This window comes from Netta rufina (genome assembly GCF_964035555.1).
Source record: "Netta rufina genome assembly, chromosome: 21".
Taxonomy (NCBI): Eukaryota; Metazoa; Chordata; class Aves; order Anseriformes; family Anatidae; genus Netta; species Netta rufina.
In genome coordinates, this window is record NC_140145.1 from 11,543,950 (window position 1) to 11,564,449 (window position 20,500).

The 20,500-nt window shown below is 41.3% G+C and overlaps 1 protein-coding gene across 3 annotated transcripts in view; it reads left to right on the forward strand.

The window, feature by feature from the left end:
- The window catches only part of SGSM2 (small G protein signaling modulator 2), a 49,147-nt gene extending 30,819 nt beyond the window's left edge, over positions 1-18,328 (forward strand). The window contains exons 10-24 of one of the 3 annotated variants that reach the window (XM_084299877.1): positions 591-751; positions 1,319-1,448; positions 2,926-3,060; positions 6,491-6,641; positions 7,205-7,269; positions 7,719-7,864; positions 8,315-8,443; positions 9,758-9,940; positions 11,085-11,489; positions 12,319-12,443; positions 12,868-12,950; positions 13,441-13,550; positions 14,130-14,226; positions 14,485-14,652; positions 15,465-18,328. In XM_084299877.1, coding sequence (XP_084156003.1) covers positions 591-751; positions 1,319-1,448; positions 2,926-3,060; positions 6,491-6,641; positions 7,205-7,269; positions 7,719-7,864; positions 8,315-8,443; positions 9,758-9,940; positions 11,085-11,489; positions 12,319-12,443; positions 12,868-12,950; positions 13,441-13,550; positions 14,130-14,226; positions 14,485-14,652; positions 15,465-15,553 — 2,177 coding nt within the window. In that variant the 3' untranslated portion in view covers positions 15,554-18,328. The remainder of the gene's footprint in view (positions 1-590; positions 752-1,318; positions 1,449-2,925; positions 3,061-6,490; positions 6,642-7,204; positions 7,270-7,718; positions 7,865-8,314; positions 8,444-9,757; positions 9,941-11,084; positions 11,490-12,318; positions 12,444-12,867; positions 12,951-13,440; positions 13,551-14,129; positions 14,227-14,484; positions 14,653-15,464) is intronic. The other 2 variants (XM_084299878.1, XM_084299879.1) reach the window with 2 other exon arrangements.
- Positions 18,329-20,500: the final 2,172 nt, after the last annotated feature.

Below are 20,500 nucleotides of genomic sequence, written 5' to 3' on the forward strand. Positions count from 1 at the left end.
CTAGACATAAAAGTTTCAAAAGCACTCTGGTGAGTTATGTTCTTCATTCAGTAAGTTTTAGAAAAAGAAAATGAAGAGCCTAATTCACTTATATGCTTTTGAAAATTCTACTCAAGATTCAGATCATTACACTTGAAAGAGTACCCAGAGCCCAGGGTGGGTTTTGTTATTTGTGCTAAATTTCTAGTGACAGTGAAGATAGATGAGAATTTACAACAGGGACTACTTGCTAATTCTCACAGGAATAAAGCTTTTGGTTATATCCATGAGGCTAGCCTTCATTCTAAATCGTGTCCTTTGTAGATTACGCTACACGCCAAACACTTAGTTTACTTATTCCTTTGTTACTTATTATATTAATGTTCAGAATCACTTTAAATGTTTCTGCATGAGGCCTGTCATAGTTTGTTTGAATCCTGAGCTTCTTTAGGACTAAAGGACTGAGGTCACCCCTAGATTATGCTGTGACTTACAGAGGTTTATTTATCTACTTAGAGGTGGTCACAAATGAAACTTGCTTAGAAGGTAAGAGCAACAAATAGAGATTCCGATGTAACAGTGTGGACTCCCATTGTCCTCCTTTGCAGCAGAAAGCAGATGGACATTAGTCTTGGTGAGTCAGGATGGAACTCAGAGACCTCCACTGCACTTCCCCCAAGGAGGTCACCTCCTTGCATTTCTTTCCTGTCTGGAAAATGGTCTTCTGCCTCGTGGTCAGCTGGAACCACCACTTTGGTCCCAACAGGGCAAGGTACTGCCTTTTCTGATGAGCTGCTTGTAGTAGGGCTGATCTTACAATCTTACCATCTTTGCAACAGCAAATTGCCCCACAGAGTCCGGGCATTATTATAAAGCAGCTGGAAATCAAAGTGGGAGGCAAAATAACTCCATTTAGTCCAATCTGATTCTTACAAAGATTGTCCATAAAAATTGTGTATACCTTCATTGCTTCATTGAGCATTGCACTGGAATCTGCTGTTGTATCAAAACATGATGCATTGGTATCAGTCCCAAACAATAGGGACTGAGATTCCAAGAGTCTGGGATATACTTGCTGTCAGAGGCTTGGATTACTGAGGAAGCTGGTGCCCAGCTCCCATGGAGTACAAGAAAAAGTTGTATTTTAAGCGCACAGAAAAGTTGTGTATCTCTAAACCACCATCTATTTATGACTCTAGTGTTTTTTTCCCTCACCCCTTCCCAACACTGAAAATTTTATTTTAGGACTTAATATGCCAAAGGTCCAAAGTACTTAGTTTGTTGTGCTCTGTTAGTATTTGGTAGCTGAATGAATGTATGGGATCATTACTTTCTCTAGGGTAAGGTATTTCCAAAGCTTCGAAAACGAAACAGCAACAAATCAGTGGACCTAGAAGAAATGCCAACTGAAGACACTTCTACAGACTATGTGTTCAGAATTGTCTATCCAGGACACAAGCATGATAACAGTAAGTGCCTTTGTTCTTCTTTGTTTAAAAACAGACAAAAACAACCAACCAAACAACAACAAAAACCAAACACAGCTAAGAAAATCTTGAAGTAATATCCTGGGAAATAACTGAAGGTAGCAGACAAGCTGTTTGGGGGTGGAGGGAAGTGGAGCGGTGTTGGGGAAATCTACCACAAAGTTTCATTGGTTGATAATTGTGATCAACAGGTACAGCTTACTGTAGGTTTCCTTAACAAAGTGAAATTTCTTCATGGAAATGGAGTGGAGGTGGGAGATATTATGTCTGCTCTGTGTTTTGCAGAGGAAGTTTTCAAAATACTCCCCTGGGCTTGCAAACTGAGACCAAAACCAAAAAGATTGTTTTACTATCCAGGAGCAGTTTTGCTCCTTAAGTGAGGATATTTTTTTATTGGCCATGCTGCTTGCTCATAATATTGCTATTAGGAAAAACAAACAAGCAAAACATAAACTTGACTCTTAAAGTACCCCCAAGAACTCCCTGAGCTGAGTTTTCCTGGCTTGGAAGCAAGAACTTAACAATGGATAAATAAATGCCCTTCTGAGGAAACTAAATGAATTCCCAAGCACCAAACCACCTCATGTCATCAGTGAATACAAACTCCTTACATGCAAGAAAGCTTTTGAGCTAGTTCTCAAACAGTACATTCAGTTTTATTCCCCATGGCAAAGAAGCAAGAATTTCCCAGGAAAATAAGACCTTAAAGTTTACAGGGAATTTGGATTTATTATTTATATTGGGACTGCAGCTGAGAAAGCAGAAATCTCAATTGTGACCCCTCTGTACCCTAGGGGACTGAACCACAGTAGTGGTTATGCTTTATTAGGGCCTCTGAATTTGCGCAGGTAAGTTCATGCACCCGCACACCAGCAAAAGCATGTTCTCCCTTTGCGTGAATCAAAGGGACTGCAGATTCTGTGGGCACAATCAGCACAGACCTGCTTGTTGAGTGCAAGGCAGAGAGAGCAGGCTCCTGCCTCAGGCTTCCTTAGAGACTGGCCCATACCTTGCACGTTTGATGTGCCAGGCAGAGCTGGGGAGCAGACTGCGTGCTGCCCGGATGCATCTGACATGGGTATGAGAGTGGAAAGGAGGCCCCAGTATTGATTTGGCATGGTGAAGGAGGTGAACTAGTTGGAGCCTTGAATTCCCATGGAGTTTGGCTAAGGAGCATACTCACCTACTGCAGGCTAGCATTGGGACCTTCCTTCACTGCCATGATCTGTGTGTTCTCGGGGAACAGCCTATGCACAATCAGAAGCTGGCCTGTGTTTGGTGGAGCATGCTTTTCTTTGTAAGAACCTCATTTTTCATGCTCACTTACACAGGAGCTTGTGCCCTCAGAAAGAGGGCAGGATTCAAATCCTTTGTCTTTGCTGAACATGTCCTTTTGAGCTTTCCCACAGAATCAAGTTCTCTCTTCTTATGCTCCTCTTTCACTATTTTCTTTGAGCAGTAACTATTAACTACCACCACTTAGCTGCCAGCCGCTCTGCCTCTGTTGACGATGACGAGGAGGAGGAAGATAAGCTACACGCAATGCTATCAATGATCTGCTCTCGGAACCTCACAGCTCCTAATAGGATGAAAGGTTTTTATCCTCCTCCCCCTGTGTCCCAGAGCTCTATTGCAGCTCGTTCCACTGATGCGTACAACAGTGTTGGCATTATTACAGGGCAAAACATTTCACTTGTGCCATGAGACCTGGAGATTAAGTTGACTGTGGTGAGGCTGGGAATATGCTCACAACCTATGGGAAGGGGAAACAGCAGCATCTTCCATCTCCTTTGAGCATCTGTGCTGCTAAACAAACAAATCTTCTTTACTTCCAGAGGCCTCCTGCCCCACCTTCATAAAAACTGAATACTAGAGCATGTTGTCACAAGAGAGGGAGGGAGTATAACAGGCCTTTATTTTCTCCCACCATGTCTTGCTCATGTACAGCGTAACAGACTGTGGAGGGCAGCCTTATATAGGAGATCAGAGGTGCACGGTTACAGCACTAACAGTATGGTTTGTGCTGGGCAGAGTCACACATGGAGACTGCCTGTGTAAACAGAATAGGGAGAACAAAAGTGCAGTGAGTTTGAGCTCCAGCAGTGGTACAAGTAGGTGTGCTCCCACCCAAACTCTGGATAACTCCGTAAGGTAGCAGAAGAGTGCAGAGAAGGTTGGGGTCAAAGCCTTTTTGTGGTCAGGTGCTTTCATTCCATCTCTTGTATTTGTAGGCTAGGTGATCAGCTGCAAGACTCTCTACCCTCTCAGAATGTGTCATCTTGTTCTTTTCCTAATACCATTCGTAACAGATGTATAAAATTAGTATTCTCAAGAAGTATAGGTATTTCCAAGCATTCAGGATGTAGTAGTATAGTTCTGGAGACTTGGAAAAGTCCTTGCTTCCTCAAAGGAGGAAGCTGAATGATGTACAAAATCCATTCCCAAGGTCTCCTGCACAGCTAGAATTCTAAAGCTTGCAGTTGTTCAAAGGACAGACAGATGTCATCCCGGCCTGCCCACCAGTTCATGTGAAATCTCTCACTCCTCTAGGCTTACCAGTTACTGAACAGCTTCAATACCACCAGACCTTTGGCCTTGATACCTCTTGAGTGCACATGCCAACTCTGGCATGCTCCTGTTATAATCAAAACAACAGCTTCTCTGTTCTTGCTGATAAACTGCAGTTATCAGCAAGAGAAAAGCTTCTCTGTTATCAGGCTGTAAAGTAGCTGTCACAAGCTGAACATCCGCAGAGGAAGTCGGAAGGAGAGCAGCAGCTTGCAAGTTTGATTCTTGTCTATATTTTTCATTCGTTGTGTTAGCATGAACATGTTTCTTCTGGTGTTTCTGTTCCCTCAGAAAAACACAATATATCTTGAGTTGAGATATGACACTCACACCTTTAAATAGCAGAGTCGTAAGTTTAGTTCTAGATGGATGATTGCCCTGGTCTGGTGGAACCACCTGTAGGAGAGTGCAATTGCCTGCATCTATACAGTGCCTAAGATTTGTTTAGATAGGATATGAACGTTTATTCAGAGAGATTCTCCTGGTAGATTGCCCTCACATACATCGCAAGGTAGTAACACCTAAAACTGATAAAGTCCAGCCCAAGTTAATAGAGATGTGTTAGAATGTGTGGATGGGAAGAAACTGGTATATGTGGTTACCCTTGAAGAAAGGTGCTGTTTCAGAAAGTCGCTCTGTGTCTTAACTGATCACTTCTGGATATGGGTGATAACAGAAAGGAAGGAGGTCTAACGCTGACATATGCACGTTAAGAAGCTAATGCTGTGATCAAAAACAATTTAGTCTTTAGTCAGGTCATGGAAATTTTAAGTTATGCTACTAAAATGGCTGTCAGGTAAATTTATTTATTTATTTACTTATTTATATCTTGGTATAATGGTGTAGCTAGGATTAATGTTAATGGTATAGCTAGGGTTATGTCTGCTATTTGAGTAGTGATTCCTGCTGAACTAGATTGGACTTGCTGTTGTCTGTCCAGCAACATCCCTTTTGAATAATGACAACACTGTTGTAGCAGGTTTGCTAGCTATTTGCTTTTACATTTTGCAACATGCTCAACTTCTGCATGTAGCTGAAGTTACAGATAATACTACAATTAAATAAAAGATGCTGTTCACTCTAATTCTTCACTAATTCAGGTACCTTTCATCTGAATATTTAGGTTCTGTGGGGTTCTTTCCTTCTTTCTCTAAACATATATATATAATAACTGAAAAACCCACTTTTCTTGTCTGTAGAGGGGAGGCAAAAAATAATGATCTAAAAATGTTTGCCAAATGGTTTTTATTTGAACCAAATGAGAAGCTGCAATAAATACTGGGTCATTCAGCTCCTTCCTTGAAGAATTAAGGTGAAGAGCATTTTTTCATCACACTTTGTTTTGTGAAGTGAAATACACATGACTGCTTCCGCATGAGCCTGTGCTTTTTCTGTTAACAAATGTTTCTACTCCACTCCTTCCTCACCTATGCCCACTTTCTAATAGGCACTACTAAAATGCTTTATGCTACCTTGATTTAAAATGCATGAGATGGTTTGGAATTGCCCCTACCACCACCCAATAAATGTCTGTTTTAAAAGCACGGCCCAGGGGACTGGATTTTGCTTACAAATGTTAATTCACTGGCATATAGTATTATGGCATTTGCCTTAATTTTAATCATGGGTGAGCTGAAAGGCCAGTTATTTATTATAAAAACAAAAAACCCACAAGCTCAAAGGCCAGCTGGAAAAGCTAAAGAGAGAAGCGAAGCTTTTAAAGGCAACTGGTGATTTTTTGGTGTTGCCTTAATGAAGCTGGTTTAAAAAAAGCAATTAGATTTTGGTGAGCAGGGATAACTCGAGAAGCTGCACTGTACTGTTGGATCACGTTTTCCTGCAGAGAATCCTACTTTACAAACATAACGTTGATGTTAGTAGGACTTGAACTATCCCATGCTAAATAATTTAGGTTCTAGTTGTAAGTAGGGGGAAATATACATCTTCTAAAAATAACTGAACCAATTTTTATTTCTTTTATGCTCAAACTTCCACTCTAGCTGGACTAGCAGTTACATGGCTGATTCCAGGAACTGCAAAATGAAATTCTAAGACCTGAATTAAAAAGAAGGTCAGGTTAGATTATCTCTTCTAGCTTTAAATAATATTATCATAACATTGCACAATAACCAGTTTTAGTTGTTTCTACAGCACCCTTTTCTCGGTTCTCTTGAAATATGGGCTGGGATGTGCATGGGCAAGAAAGGGGGAAATGGTGAAGGGATTTCACTCAGGTGAATGTGCACAGCATGCTGCGGGTTTAGGTTATGGTGAGAGCAGTATTTCTGAGGTTAACTAAGACAGTGCTCTCCCCTTTTTGCAATCAAGGTTCAAAGCCTGCTGAGAAGTAAAGCATGAAGCCATCAGGATGCACAGAAGGAAGAAAGGGAAAGAAGAAAAAAAATTTGATGGCCTGCTGTTTTTGTTTTTGTTTTTTTGTTTTTTGTTTTCCCTAGACACGAGTGAAGTGATAGAGATGCAAGGTTTTGGGGCAAACTTGCTTTCATGGCAGCTGGAGCATTGTAGCCAAGGCTCCTCATGCGTCTCCTGTTCAACGGGCAGCTCTCCCTATGACATACCCAGCTGCTGCAACTGCATCCACGATAGGTAAGCAAGTTGTCCAGACAGCTTAGGTGGGAAAATTTGTGCCACAGTTGAAAGCAAAGGTATTTTATTGGTTGCAGCACCAGAGACAAAGAATAACAATTTTCAAATAGCTTCTAACATGAAAAGATGGAGTTTTATAGCAAGACACTTAGCTTATTGAAACTAGCCTATTAAACGAATCTCAAGTCACATTTTGGTAGAAAATTTGCAGTTGTTTTTTTTGTTTGTTAGTTTAGTTCAGTGCAATTCAGCTCTGGAAGCATGTTATTTAACAAGTAATTAACAATTATAATGAAGGACAACAACTCATCTAATTTGACAAGGACCTTTACAACGCACCTGAAGCAGTTGTAGCTAAATGCACCAGATTAATCTGTTTGGGGCCAAAATGCTGGTGGGAAAATGCTTTTAAAAGTATAATTTCTAATTATGGTTGTCCCTTAGGTAAATAAATCTTGATGCAGAGAAAGAATCGCTTTGTGTAGATCATAGGGATCAGCATAAAGTTCACGATGATTTCTGTCCCTGTGACCTATCGTGTTCCCGATAATGTGTCTCCACAGAACTCCATTAAAGATGCTGTGTGAAAGCATGAAGAGGCAGATAGTTTCCAGAGCCTTTTATGGATGTAAGTGAAGCTTTTTAGATCCAGCCCTTGTGGTATCTGTATGCTTACCTAAAAACACGTAATAATTGCTTTAGAAAGTAGTCTAAAACCAAATTTATCGTTGCAAGTCAGATCAACTCAGGGCATTAGTGTGGTTGTGACCCAAGTATCACAGCTTCGTAATTCCATTATTTGTAGGATTTAATACAGTTCTGGGAAATTGATCCTTAGTGAAGAAAGAACGTAATTTTACACTGCAATGCAGTACTCTACTTGGGTTTCACCTGTCTGTGTAAAATGGATTAATCTTTGGCTCTGTTGCATTTCCTCATTTTTTTATAGTACAAGCACAAGGTTACTTCGTATAGGATTATTAGTGGCAAGTTTAAAATGTCACAACCAGATCTTGAAAAAGGCTGCTGATATTGTGTAGGTTGCTCATTCACGTTTACCTCCTTCCCCAATCCCAGGGCTTGCCTACTGCCGCCATTTGTCAACAGTGCGAACACATCTGTCTGCCCTAGTGAACCACACAATTATCCCACCTGACAAGCCATCCAGTGCTGCAGGAGGTCTGACTAAAGAGGTTTGGAGCAAGTATCAGAAGGACAGAAAAGTAAGTAACAGAATACCTCTGTGATCATTAAACTAACTCCCATACGCTGCTGTGGTGAGCATGGTATCCCTTCGAATGGCCCGCAGGATGTATTAAAGCTTTCTGGTCCTCCCAGGGTGACTTCTCTTTCTAGTGAAAGACAGTTGATTCTTACACTTCTTTATCTTTTGCTTCTTTGATGATGGCAAAGATGTCAATGAACATCAAAGCAACTGATCTCATGACGACTCTAATCTATTAAAAATTAGATTATTTTCATGGGAGACATGACAACTTTTATTAGATTGGATTTGAACTAGGGCACTAAAGGCATGCATCAAGTTGCAAAATCTGTTTAGTGCCTTGTGTGCGTTTCACTGTTCTTTGTACTTGAAATTAAGTGTATATGAGCATGCCTGAGGAAAATAAAGACGCATTACCTTCAATACCTCTTTCTCACAACTGCTGCAGAATTACAAGGAACTGGAATTGCTAAGAAGAGTTTATTATGGTGGGGTACAGCATGAGATTCGAAAGGAAGTCTGGCCATTCTTGTTAGGTCACTACAAATTCGGCATGGCCAAAAAGGAAATGGACAAGGTAAGTACAATTTTCTGGGGATTTGAATTACATTTGCAGAGTAACCTTTGGTTTTCAAATAGCAAGCGTTAGTCTTTATTACTTTATTAAGGAGAATATTATCCTGTTCTGCAGAATATAAGCTCCTATAACCAGTTCTTTTCCCTGAGTTTGTACCGTATGAACACAAGGGTACTTGAAACCTTATCTGGATTCCTATGAGCTAACTTAACGTCATCGGTAAGTAACAGTAATAACTGACTCCTAAACGAAATGTGCTGTTGGACTCTAAATAAAGCTTGCCATTGAATCTAACAGTCTATTAAATGAAAAAGATGAGAACAGTCATAACATCAGCACGTATGGGAAACTTCTGTCCTTAACTGAAGCCATCACGGGTAATTTATCATCGTTGCCTTCTGGTGATATTTTTGCAGTCATCCATCAGCATCTGGGGGACTTCGAAACATGGCTGTCCTCCAGCCTTCCACTAACTGTTGTATTTTGTGATTTATGACTCCGCAGCTATCTCAAGTGACAAATAGCCTGCAGCTCTTAGCATGAATGCTCTGGTAGCAACTCCAGTCAGCACAGTCCAGAGCCTGGAGCCAACTCACAATTGTGGTTTCTCTTCAGCTCCTGACAAGTGACAGAGTAGTGAAATTACTACATGTCCCTTAACGGCTCAGGGTTCTGTGTCCATCTTTCAATGGAGGAAGCCAGAGATGGCACAAATCTGTTTTATTACTAGAGGAACCAGCGTGGTTAGATCTGGCCATGTGCAGTATACTAGGCTATGTGAGCTGGGATTTCTACTATTCAAGACTCTGTTCCAGCATCTACTTCTTCATGGGCTGATGTCAATAAACCTGTGTCCTGGAATTCATTGCAGGAGCTGTGTTAGAGATGTAATAGAGAAAGAGTTGGGAAGGAAGTATAATGAAATTAGGATTAATCCAGTTATTGCTCCATCAGATTGCATCTGACTACTGTGTGAGGTTTCACAGTCAGTGACATCTATGGTTCTTTCCTGAACAGCATCAAGGCACTGTTGATAGCGTATACAGATGTCTATATGAATCTTTTCTGGCACCTACAGTGATAGTTTGTTCCCCCCAGTAAATACCTAATTGGCCCTTCCTGTGCAACATCTTACTGTTCCAGTCATTGCATTTTACAGTGATTTGTGCTCTAGCAAGAGGACTTCAGGAGCCTTCAGGCTTTTGATTTGATACGTTACATTTGCTTTAGTTCTTCCCTTCTGGCTTCCATTCATTTTTAATGCTGTCTTTCAAGGAGGACCAGCATTTTAGTATCTTATCTGTCTGTCTGCAGGTCGATGAAGACATTGCTCTCCGGTATCAGAAGGTCATGGCTGAGTGGAAGGCCTGTGAGGTCATCGTAAAACAGCGAGAGAAAGAATCACATTCTGCCACATTGGCAAAGTTTTCGTCGGGTAGCAGCATTGACAGCCACGTCCAGCGACTGATACACAGGGACTCCACCATCAGCAATGATGTAAGTACTCCCTTCCCTCTCACTCTGCAGGCAGTGATGCAGAACTGATGCAAGCAGTGCAGGAGGCTTAGCATTGGCACGGGTACAGCACAAGGAAGCAGAGATTTAGGTTACCAGTAGCCACAGCTCTATCAGTCTGGAGCTACTTAAATCCTGTATGGAAGCTAAAGCTGTAGCCCTTCCACGATACAGCCAAGAGCCGGTCTGTATTTTGGGTAGTCTATAGTTGTTCTGAGCAGGACCTGCCTGAAGACTTTAAGGTTCACCTCATTCTCTCGGTAGTGGAATAGCTATTTATTTATCTTTATTTATAGGTCCTTCACTCAAATCCAGCATAGGAGCAAGAGATCACTACTATTAAAGCGTATTTTTGATTCTCTCCTGTCCCTGATTGAGAGGTTGTGTGTAATTTTATTCTGGGAGAGAGGATTTTTGTGAATCTAAGCTAAGACGCTAAGCAGTAGAAAGGCAGATTGAGTTAACATCTTGGTAAATTAAATAACCAGTAAAGGGGTTTCTTGATTATAGTCACAATTGGACAGGAGAGCTGGTGTTTGTGTTCCAAAAGTGTCTCTGTGTAATCATTACTTATGCAGACTTCAGTTAGCTAACTAATGGCAAGTGAGAATACAACTTGCAGTAGTTTGAAAAAGTTTTTAGCAAGAGAAGAGGTAAAGTGGTTGCACAGTTAAAAGAATCTGAAGGCCAGTCTTGACTTTAAACAACAGTATCTGAACTCAGTTGTCTGAGGCCAGAGGTAGGTTAGTCCCCTTCAAAGATAACTTAAAAAGAGCAGGTGCTTTTAGAGTTGGTGTTGCAGCTAGGGAAGCTTCACTGCTTTCCAAAGTATTTCTAATTGACGATTGTGAGAGAGGAAGACATCATCTTAGGAGACAGATATAAAATCATAAATTGGTATTATTTTTAGAGAGTTTCAATATAAAGACTGAGTAGTTCTCAACTGTTTGCTTGCAGGGAAACTCCATTAATCAGTGATCTTTTTCACTGCAGCAATGTAGTTATTTGTCTCTTGTGGTTGGAGGTTGGTTTGCTACTTCAATGTTTTCTGCTTCTCTGTTCTCCCCTGCTTTATCTGAATTTTTTTTTATTACTTTTTTTTTACTCCCCCCTTGCCCACACAAAGGTCTTTATATCAGTAGATGAAGCGGATTCAGCAGAACGAGACTCAAAAGGTCAAGATGACCCTACTTTCACTGTGGTGTCTGTCGACACACCAGCAGCAGTAGCTGCTGTAGAGCAACAGTCCGTAGAGTTTGACTCCCCTGACTCTGGGCTGCCATCCTCACGGAACTATTCTGTGGCCTCAGGCATCCTGTCCAGTATTGATGATGGGCAGAGTGTCTCCTTTGAAGATGGGGCTGAAGAAGAAACTAGCACTGACTTGGAAAGGACTGATCCAGATGTACCACATGTGCAGAAAGCCAAGTCAGTTGTACTGCAGTCTCAGGATTCTGTATCAGAAGAGCAGCTGTGTTCCCAGGTGGATTATTTAATGGATGTTGCTTCTGTCTGTGCTGCATCCTACACAGTAGGTCACAACTTATTTATCATAATCTTTTTCTGGCAAAGACTTGTACTGGATTTCAGATAGGATTTAGTGAGAGACAATCCCAAACTAGAACTGCAGGTGGTGGGAAGATAATTGAGGATCTTTGCATCCAAATTATTTCATCTGTATTTTGAGATACATTATAAGACAGCAATAAAATTTTGGGTCTTTTTAGAGTGAAAATAACATGGTAAAGATCTAGTAGCTAAAAATTTTAAGAGAGAATAAGACACCAATTGTAAGATTTTCAGTGTCATTTAATTCAAGCTGAAATCCCCATTTAATCAAATTGAACCACAACCTAAATGAAGATCCAAGACATCACCATGTCTATTAGTGTTGCTGTTAACAGATGGAGTTTTTTCTTTCACTCCTCTGTTGGAGTTGCTCATATGGACATAGCCCTTTGTAAAGAGGACAGGCTTGGAACATTTGTGAGAGAAACTATGCACCGTTTACTTGGGATTTTTGACAGTAATTGAGTAGTTCAGTGCTCTTGTAAGTCCAAAGCATAATTTTACTATTTCTGGTTTGTTGATTCTTAGACTGAATTTGCACCTGGGAATGCTCTAACTCAGTCTGTACTCACTACTGATGGATATTCTCTTGTTAGTGCCACCTAAGGTAGTCATAAGGTTGGCATCAACTCTGATCTGTGGAGCGAGGAAAAAAGATATGAGCTCTGTTTACAGCTACATGCTCCTTGCTGATGATATCTATGTAAACTAAATGTCTGCCTAAAAATGATTTAGCAGCCTGCCTCTCTTTTGACTGAACAGCAGATCTAGCTTAAGCTTTTCTCTTCTAGATAGAATTACTGGACACTGTTGCCTTAAATTTGCACAGAATTGATAAAGATGTCCAGAGATGTGATCGGAATTACTGGTATTTTACTGCTGATAATCTGGAGAAACTCCGCAATGTCATGTGCAGGTAATACAGCCTGTAAGCTGAAATACTTCTCACATAACTGTCATAAACCATGAAGTATAATAATATGAAAATAATAATTGTACAAAAAAAATCAGTAATGAACTTAAAAGAAGGAATGGTAGTTCCTAGTATGGAAGGTTAGAAAGTACAGATATGATAGGTGGTCCACGTTTGGAACATGGACTTGAGAGAGTCTCCTTTTACCTCAAGAAACAGACTCCATCGTTCACCTCGAACTGTTCTCTTAATGTATTATTAGCTCTGGTTTCCTCCACATGAGGATAATATATCCTTGCTGCAATGGGGTGCTATAAATGGCAATTAATAATTGTGAGGTGCCCAGATACAGTGTTGCAGGACATCTACTAGGTAGACAAGAGGATTATTTAATCCTATTATCACTTGTGCTTTCTTCTTTCTGCAGTTATGTTTGGGAGCACCTAGAAGTTGGTTATGTTCAAGGCATGTGTGACCTCCTGGCTCCTTTGATGGTTATACTTGACAACGGTAGGAAGCGTTTTCTTTAGGAATATGTTGGTATCTTTAGGGAGTTCTCTATAAATGCTGTTTTAGAAGAACCATTAATCAAGGTTAGCTCACTAGGAAAAACAAACTTGCAGCTCTTGATCCATATTTTCTCTAAATGTGGCTGTTGAAATGACCAACATTAGTATCTCAGAGGTTCCCTGTTTACTGACCAACTCCAGATTAAATTTTACTACATTTTCTAAGCAGCTGTGTTCCAGCAGTTGCTTATGCTGAAAACTCAACCTTAAGCTGTGTTGTTTAGAAACATAATTAAAATGGTCCAGAGTCGGGTACTGTCTTCTGTTTCACCTTAATACTGATGATGGGGATAGGGAACAGCAAAGGGGAAAACCCTCTTTTTTTTTTTTTTTTTTTTTTTTTTTTTTTGGCTTTGCCCTGCTGTACATTATTTTGGTTCAAGGACATCAGAAGACTTGGAACACTAAGTGTTCTGCATTATACCTTGCAGATCAGCTGGCTTACAGCTGCTTCAGCCACTTGATGAAGAGGATGAGCCAGAACTTCCCCAATGGAGGTGCTATGGACACACACTTTGCCAACATGCGGTCCCTAATCCAAGTGAGTCTCTTTGAATTTTATTTGAAAGAAGATGAGATTGTTTCAGAGGCTCAGGACTAGCTTGAAGGGCAAGGACTCCAGTGAATGGGATTCCTAGCTATCTGGTACTTCAGAGCTGTGGAGGATATTTATGCAGCCCCAGAATGATTTTCTGCTTTTTAGGGAACGATATTTGCTGTCACAATAGACTATGCATTAGGGCAGGTCAGCTCATATTAACTTGACAAAACAAATTCCCAAAACTTCTGCGTTCAGTACACCAGCTATCCCATGTAATGACTCACACTTACGGCTCATTCCAGCTTCAGCTGAAGTCAAGGAGAAATCACATTAAAATCCAGTCACATCATAGCTGCACAGACAGTAAGCCTTCACCCTGTCAGTCTGTCAGGGCACCCACACCATCAGCATTTTGCAAATGCATAACAAAAGGGCGGATCTGTGCTAAGCAGCTGCTCAGAATAACCATAGGGTCAGCTGATAAGAAGTAGCAAAGAAGTCTTCACCAGCCTCCAACACCTTTGATTTGGGCTACTTTCAGACAAGATAACGTTTAACATCTGATGTTTTGCATTTCAGATTCTAGACTCAGAGCTTTTTGAATTGATGCACCAGAATGGAGATTACACTCACTTTTACTTCTGCTATCGCTGGTTCCTGCTCGACTTTAAAAGAGGTAATAATGTTCTATGCCTGTAGTTTAGGGTTGTGCAAAACTGAATTGATGTTGTCTGGATGATCAGCAGCTAGGCTCACTAGAGTTCTCAGAGATTAACTACCATTGGAATGATGTTGGCTGGAGAAGGGGAGAGGGAAGGGGAAGATTCATCAAATTCTATTATTTTCTGCATAAGGCCTGCAAGACATTAATTAGAGGGGGTAAAAAGGTCAATTTGAATAATCAGATGCTCTTGTAATGTTTATTCCCATTCAGAATTGTTGTACGAGGATGTATTTACAGTGTGGGAAGTTATTTGGGCAGCAAAGCACATCTCTTCAGAACATTTTGTCCTTTTCATTGCCTTAGCACTTGTGGAAGTTTATCGAGAGATTATCCGTGATAACAACATGGACTTCACTGATATCATCAAGTTTTTTAATGGTAAGGGACATTTTTAAGAGAGTCATTTTGATAAGAAGGAAGTATTCAGAGTTTGTTGCTTCTCCCGTATTCTGACAAACCACCTGCAATTGTGCAGTGTTCTTGCTGATGTGAAAAGCCCCATTTCAGTTTAAGCTGCACATCTCTTACCCCTTCAATCACGTTGCTTTTCATGGAAGTGAAGAGCCCAGATTTTCAAATACTTCCTGAAGATCTTACTTGGCACACAAACAGCAGCATTCCTGCTTCCCTCAAAAACAAACAAAAACACACTAAAGATTCTGGTCTGTCAAGATGTCAAGAGCTACTTTACTCTAGCTATCTTACTTTAGTACAGGCTTCTTTATGTGGAACTATTTAGCCACATTGCTCCAGGTACACGAAGCCCTTCTTAACTGTATTATCACTTGCATCCCAGTCAATCCAGCAATGGTCCCTTCCTGGAAGGACATCTTTTGATCAAGTTAGGTTCTGTTTCTGCAGCTTTACATTTTTTAGAGTCCAGGAGGGCTGTTCACAGGCATGTGTGGGTGCAGACCTCCCATTTCTGTTCTTTGGTCACAAGGCACTGGGGTTTTCTGGAGCAAGAGAACTGACATCTGAAGGATTAGATCTTCATGCAAGGACCTATAGCACTAAGGGATTCGTTCATTTATTCTACTGTTAATTCTACAAACGTAAAGCCCAGCAATACTTCTGGATTGCTGCTTGTGTTACACTAACTAATCAATGCTAATGTTATAGTACTATCAATGCTAGGGCACAAAAGTTCCTGTCACTGACAGTTAAGAATGTTTGTCTGTGTCTTTTAGAAATGGCAGAGCATCATAATGCCCAGGAAATACTGAGGATAGCAAGAGACCTTGTCTACAAAGTGCAGACACTGATTGAAAATAAGTGATAACGAACAGACTGTCATTGTGGGCCTTGTTGTGAGCTATTGGATGGAGCATTTCTTGCACTGTAACTTCAAAACGGTGTTTTAATTGCATCTTCCATGTAATGTAATAAATATCTAACAGATTTGTAATACTTTTAAAAATTGAACTTTTCCTTCACAAGATAAGCTTTGTGTTTGATAGTCCTTGTTACACTCAACTTTGTATTTCAAGACAGAATCTTTTTTCATTCTTGTATTTCCCTCTCTCTAGAAGACTGTCTACCTACATATTTGAGATATTAAAAAGGGGGGGGTGACATACTGGAACACTTATATTTTGACTTACTGCACCCTTAATAGCACATTTTGTGCTCTGACAGGGCTTTTCAAGGAGGTAAGCCCTAATCCAGTACTCAAGTGTCACAAGCATTGAACTGGGTCCTTGGAAGAACACAGTTATGGACACAGTTTGTGGACTATGCCTTGAAAGTGGAAGAGAATGCATATGCAGCTCCTGTTACTAAAACATTTGAATTTATATTCACTAGAGTATTTAGCAGCAAGTAAAATAAACAAGGTTACCAACTGAGAAAATAGCCTTATAGTAAATAATATAATTAAGATGAGCAGTGAAGATCTGGCAGCATTGGCTAGAAATGGGAGTTAGCCTTTGCTGACAGCGCATGCTGTTGAGTCTTCATGGCCTACACATGCCACAAACATGCCCTCACTTTACTTTGCAAACTTACTCTGCAAGTATTCCCAAATGACAAATCTGCCCAATATAGTTCAGGTTAACACAAGTTGAGCACACAGAAACAGTTTCCTTGCTCATGTTAGCAAGTCCCACACTGCATCTGTGTGGAATCCCATGAAGTTCAGTCACTACTTACGGAGCAGACACCACGGAGCCTCACCTCCTCCGGTTTATTCACTGCTCACTACTAGCCTCCTCCTCCCTGCTCTGCAAAGCTTTCTGGGAGGACTTTCCTTGGGATCCTGCAAACACAAACCAGGCACTCACTAACTCAAGCAGGTGTCAGTACTTGCTAGATTAAGCAGTTCAAATTGTTGCACAGGCTCCATTTTGCTGTAGCACTGTGCTGTTTTGTCGAGCCATCCATGCACTCCATGGCAGTTCTGTGCCATTTCTTTCTTGTGCTTGGCTGCATGCTTTAAGTAGCAGCATAGGCTTTAATCCGTGCTCTATAGAGATCGAAGGTGACATAGAGTTAGCTGGGGCTCAGCTGTGCAGCTTTAAACAAATCTATTGCCATCTTAGCACTTCATCACACTAGATAACATTTATCATGTATACTCTGAACTACTTTCCCAGGGTAGGTTTTGTTTCTAAATAAAAGTGTATCTCTGTATTAGCATAAGAGATGAAGGGAAGGAGCAGTTTTGTTGCAAATAGGTTTAACTGTAGATTTCATGGATATGTGACCTGTGCTCCTAGAAGTCCTAGTGATTTAGCTTAAGCACTTTAACTATTCCACCCTTGGCTATTAGAACCTCAGTGATTTAGAAGAAGAAGAAGAAAAAAAAAAAGAGAGAGAAAAGAGTGTTTGAATCTGTTTTTTTTTTTTTAATAATTCAGAGCACGCAGGGTTACATAGCTTTGTTTCCATTGAACCTCATAGAGAAAACAGTTTTCAACTCTGCTTTTAAGAAGTTTATATTGATTAGATCAGCTCACGTGAGCTTCTAAAATCAGATTTTTAGCAAAATGGGTGTAGGAAATCAAATTACTCTGAAGATTTAAATCCTGAGAGGCGACTCTGCTCTCATTATTGCACAAACAGTGAGCAGTTTCCTCTTGCTTTTTGCACTACATTTGTACTGCCTTTGGGGCCTCATGAGCCGAGCATTACTTGCACATGCAAGAGGGATTTGGTTCTAGAATGAGCATCTGTGATTAGATCTCTTCTTATGATTGCAGGAAAATAAAAAATATGAATAGTAGTCCAAATGGACACAAAGTGCTTTTCAGCTCCATAACCAAGCCCTTAAACCGGTCTCTGAAAATTTGATGGGATGGTAAAGAAAAACACCCAACCCAACCCATCCCTCCCTCCATTGTCGCACAGCCTGCGTCACTTCAGTCCTGCCCCCCCAGACCAGGTCATCAGGCCCCTGGTGCAGGCACACGCACTTTCGCTGCTGTTGTGGGATCAAGCCTGTTCTCCACGCTCAGAAGCACCATGGTCATAAAACAAGTGCGAACAGATGAGCCTACATAATGCTGAAAAAGGTACTGTGGAGGAGGCGGGTTAGAAGGAAACCCCCTTTCTACACAGAACAGTGCTAAAATAATCGCAGTGGGAGTTACAGAAGGAAGAAAGTTATGATAAGCTTTACTCCCCTCCCGCCACGTGCTCCCACAGTTAGGGTGTGCTCAGGATTAGAAGCCAAGAAGTTGTACTGCAGGCATGCTCACAGCCTGAACTCGTCGTTACCTGTAGCTGTGCATCAAACTGTTCTGTAGGCCAGTGCATGGCTGCTGAAAGGTCTCCAAAGCGCTTCAGTTTGTGTGTTTGTCTGTTCACTTGAAAAGTGAAATAGTATTTAAAAAAAAAACGATGAGCGAAAAAGCCCTCCAATTCACAGAGCCTGAGAAAGCGATGTAAAAAATAAAAACTGCACTATTTTTTTTGTTGGGAATGTACTATACCACTCTACTGTTTAAAAAAAAATCCTCTACAAACTTTGTTGTATTTGTTAAAATGTTCTGTCTAATTGTATTTTATGAATATTGTGTATTAACTTATTTATTTTTGTCAAGAGCAGACTATTCTCTTTATTGCTCAATTATTTATGTTTAAATGTAACATATGAATAAATACTGATTGTCAAGGCATTCTGTGGAGCAATTTGGAAATAATTTCTCTCCCTCCAAGGTAATTTCAGAGACAGAACACGGAGCCCTAAGGAGTGGGCTGTCTGGGAAGAGAGCATGATATGTAATTAATGTTTCAATGATCAGCGCGCATGGGTTTTGTACTAAGCAGTAGCTTTAAAGTAAATAGGTCATCACCAAGTAGACCGCTGATGTCCCTTAGATGACTTTAAGCAGAGATTTAAATTACATACAGTGCATGCCTAAGAACACCTATCGTCACATGCTGAGCCTGCTGGCAGTTCAGCTTCAGAGGAGGAGTGGGAACAGAAGTAGGCCTATGACAAGTGTTAAAAAATAAAGTTTCATCCTACATTTTTAGGCCTGATCGTGCTGCAGCTAACATTAAAATCTAGCAGAACTGCTGGGCTTCCAGGATAGATCCTCCTCCAGCACTGCCAGTTCATCCTCCAAACCTATAAAAAATCCTCCTGCTGCTCCTCTTCTAGAGCAGTGACTCTCCCTCTTCCAGAACTTGCTATCTTACTTGCCTTTTCTGTGTGTTTGTTTTTTTTGTTTGTTGGTTTTTGTTTTCTTTTTTTTTTTTTTTTTTCCTTTTTTCTGTTATCAGTTTTTGTAGAGATTGCCTTTCCAAGTTTTTAGGTAAGCCTCATTTGTGTTTCTGCAGGAGAGCTCTGCCCAGAGGTGGTTCCTGAAGGGCACTGGAGCATTTCCCTAGTCTACCGGCTGTAAAAACACCCAAGTATAATGGCTCTCTGTACTGGAGAGCATGCAGCCATCCCTCAGCCATTACTCGTGACTGTTAGAGCTCTTAATCATGTATTTATCCTTATAAAAGAGAAAAAGCTCTTTACAAGGTGTATCTGGTGCCACCCTGTCCTTTGCCTTCATCTTGTAACGTGGTGGGAGCTTGGACTGGGATGGGAGACATGCACAGCACAGCTACAACTACACATTTGCTTTCTCTTCTACAGGACCTTCTTTCTTATTACCAACACCCCCCCCCCATCCCTCAGCATTCTTCTTCTAGCAAGTTCTCAGAAACTTTTGAACAAGGTATTCTACCTTAGACAGCTGTCCCCCAAAGCTGCAGAGTCCCTGCAGCAACATGAACTTATTTCAGCAAGACGCAATGTCCCAGTGAAGTTTCATCACCCCAAAATTCTCACTTCTACCCAGTGCCAGCAGAAAAAATCAAACTAAAAGAAATCTCCCCTGCTTCCTGCCCCCCTTTTCTGCAACCCAGAGACAGCTCTAACAGTGTGCTTGGTTAGGTTTCATGTGTTTCCTCCAGTCTACCACCAATTTTGCCAAACACAACAACTTTGCTGTAAGAGGTGGCACTAAACTCTGAGTGCCAGTCTATTTATTTATTATTCCACGGACTGACTTCCTTCTGCCTTCAGAAGCTCTACCTCACCTTTACAGGTTCATAAAGAAAATACAGCAACAATAATAAAAAAAACTCGGCCCCCAAACCACACTGACAGCACTGCTTTGGGTTTGTTTTTTGGAAGGTACCACCTCACCCTCCCAAGCTGCCAGAAGCCTTGCTGGGCAGTGAGTGGCACCTTCTGCTTCACCGCTGCCGCCGGGCGCTGCTCAGGGGCAGAGGGAGGGTAGCAAAGCTGGCGGCTGCTTGAGGATGTGCTCAGCCCAGGGAAGCCCAGGGGCCTTCACTTCCAACCTCCCCAGACCCCCACCTGCCTGGTCCAGGCATCCCCTTGTCTGGATGTTTATGAGGGATCTCCCCCGTGCCTCCTAAATAGCTCAGAAAGAGAAGTCTGAGCAAGTTGGCACTGTGGGGTGGTCAAAGGCTTCATCACTGTTTATGCTCCATAAAACTTTCCAACTTTCTGTCCCTTTTAACGCCCATGTGCCTTTCACTCCGTCAGGCACGGTCCTGATAGTGCTGGTAACAGCCTGCCACATCAGCCTGCCCAGGCACAGCTTTTTTTTTTTTTTTGATGCACGCTTGGACATAACTTTTGCTACAGCTCAGTGACACTTTTAATGACTTTCTAAACCTGCCCCATGCCCACTGTTCTTTGCCCCACCAAGACACAGGTTCCACCACCTTACAACTTACCAGTTGTGTCGTGCAGTCG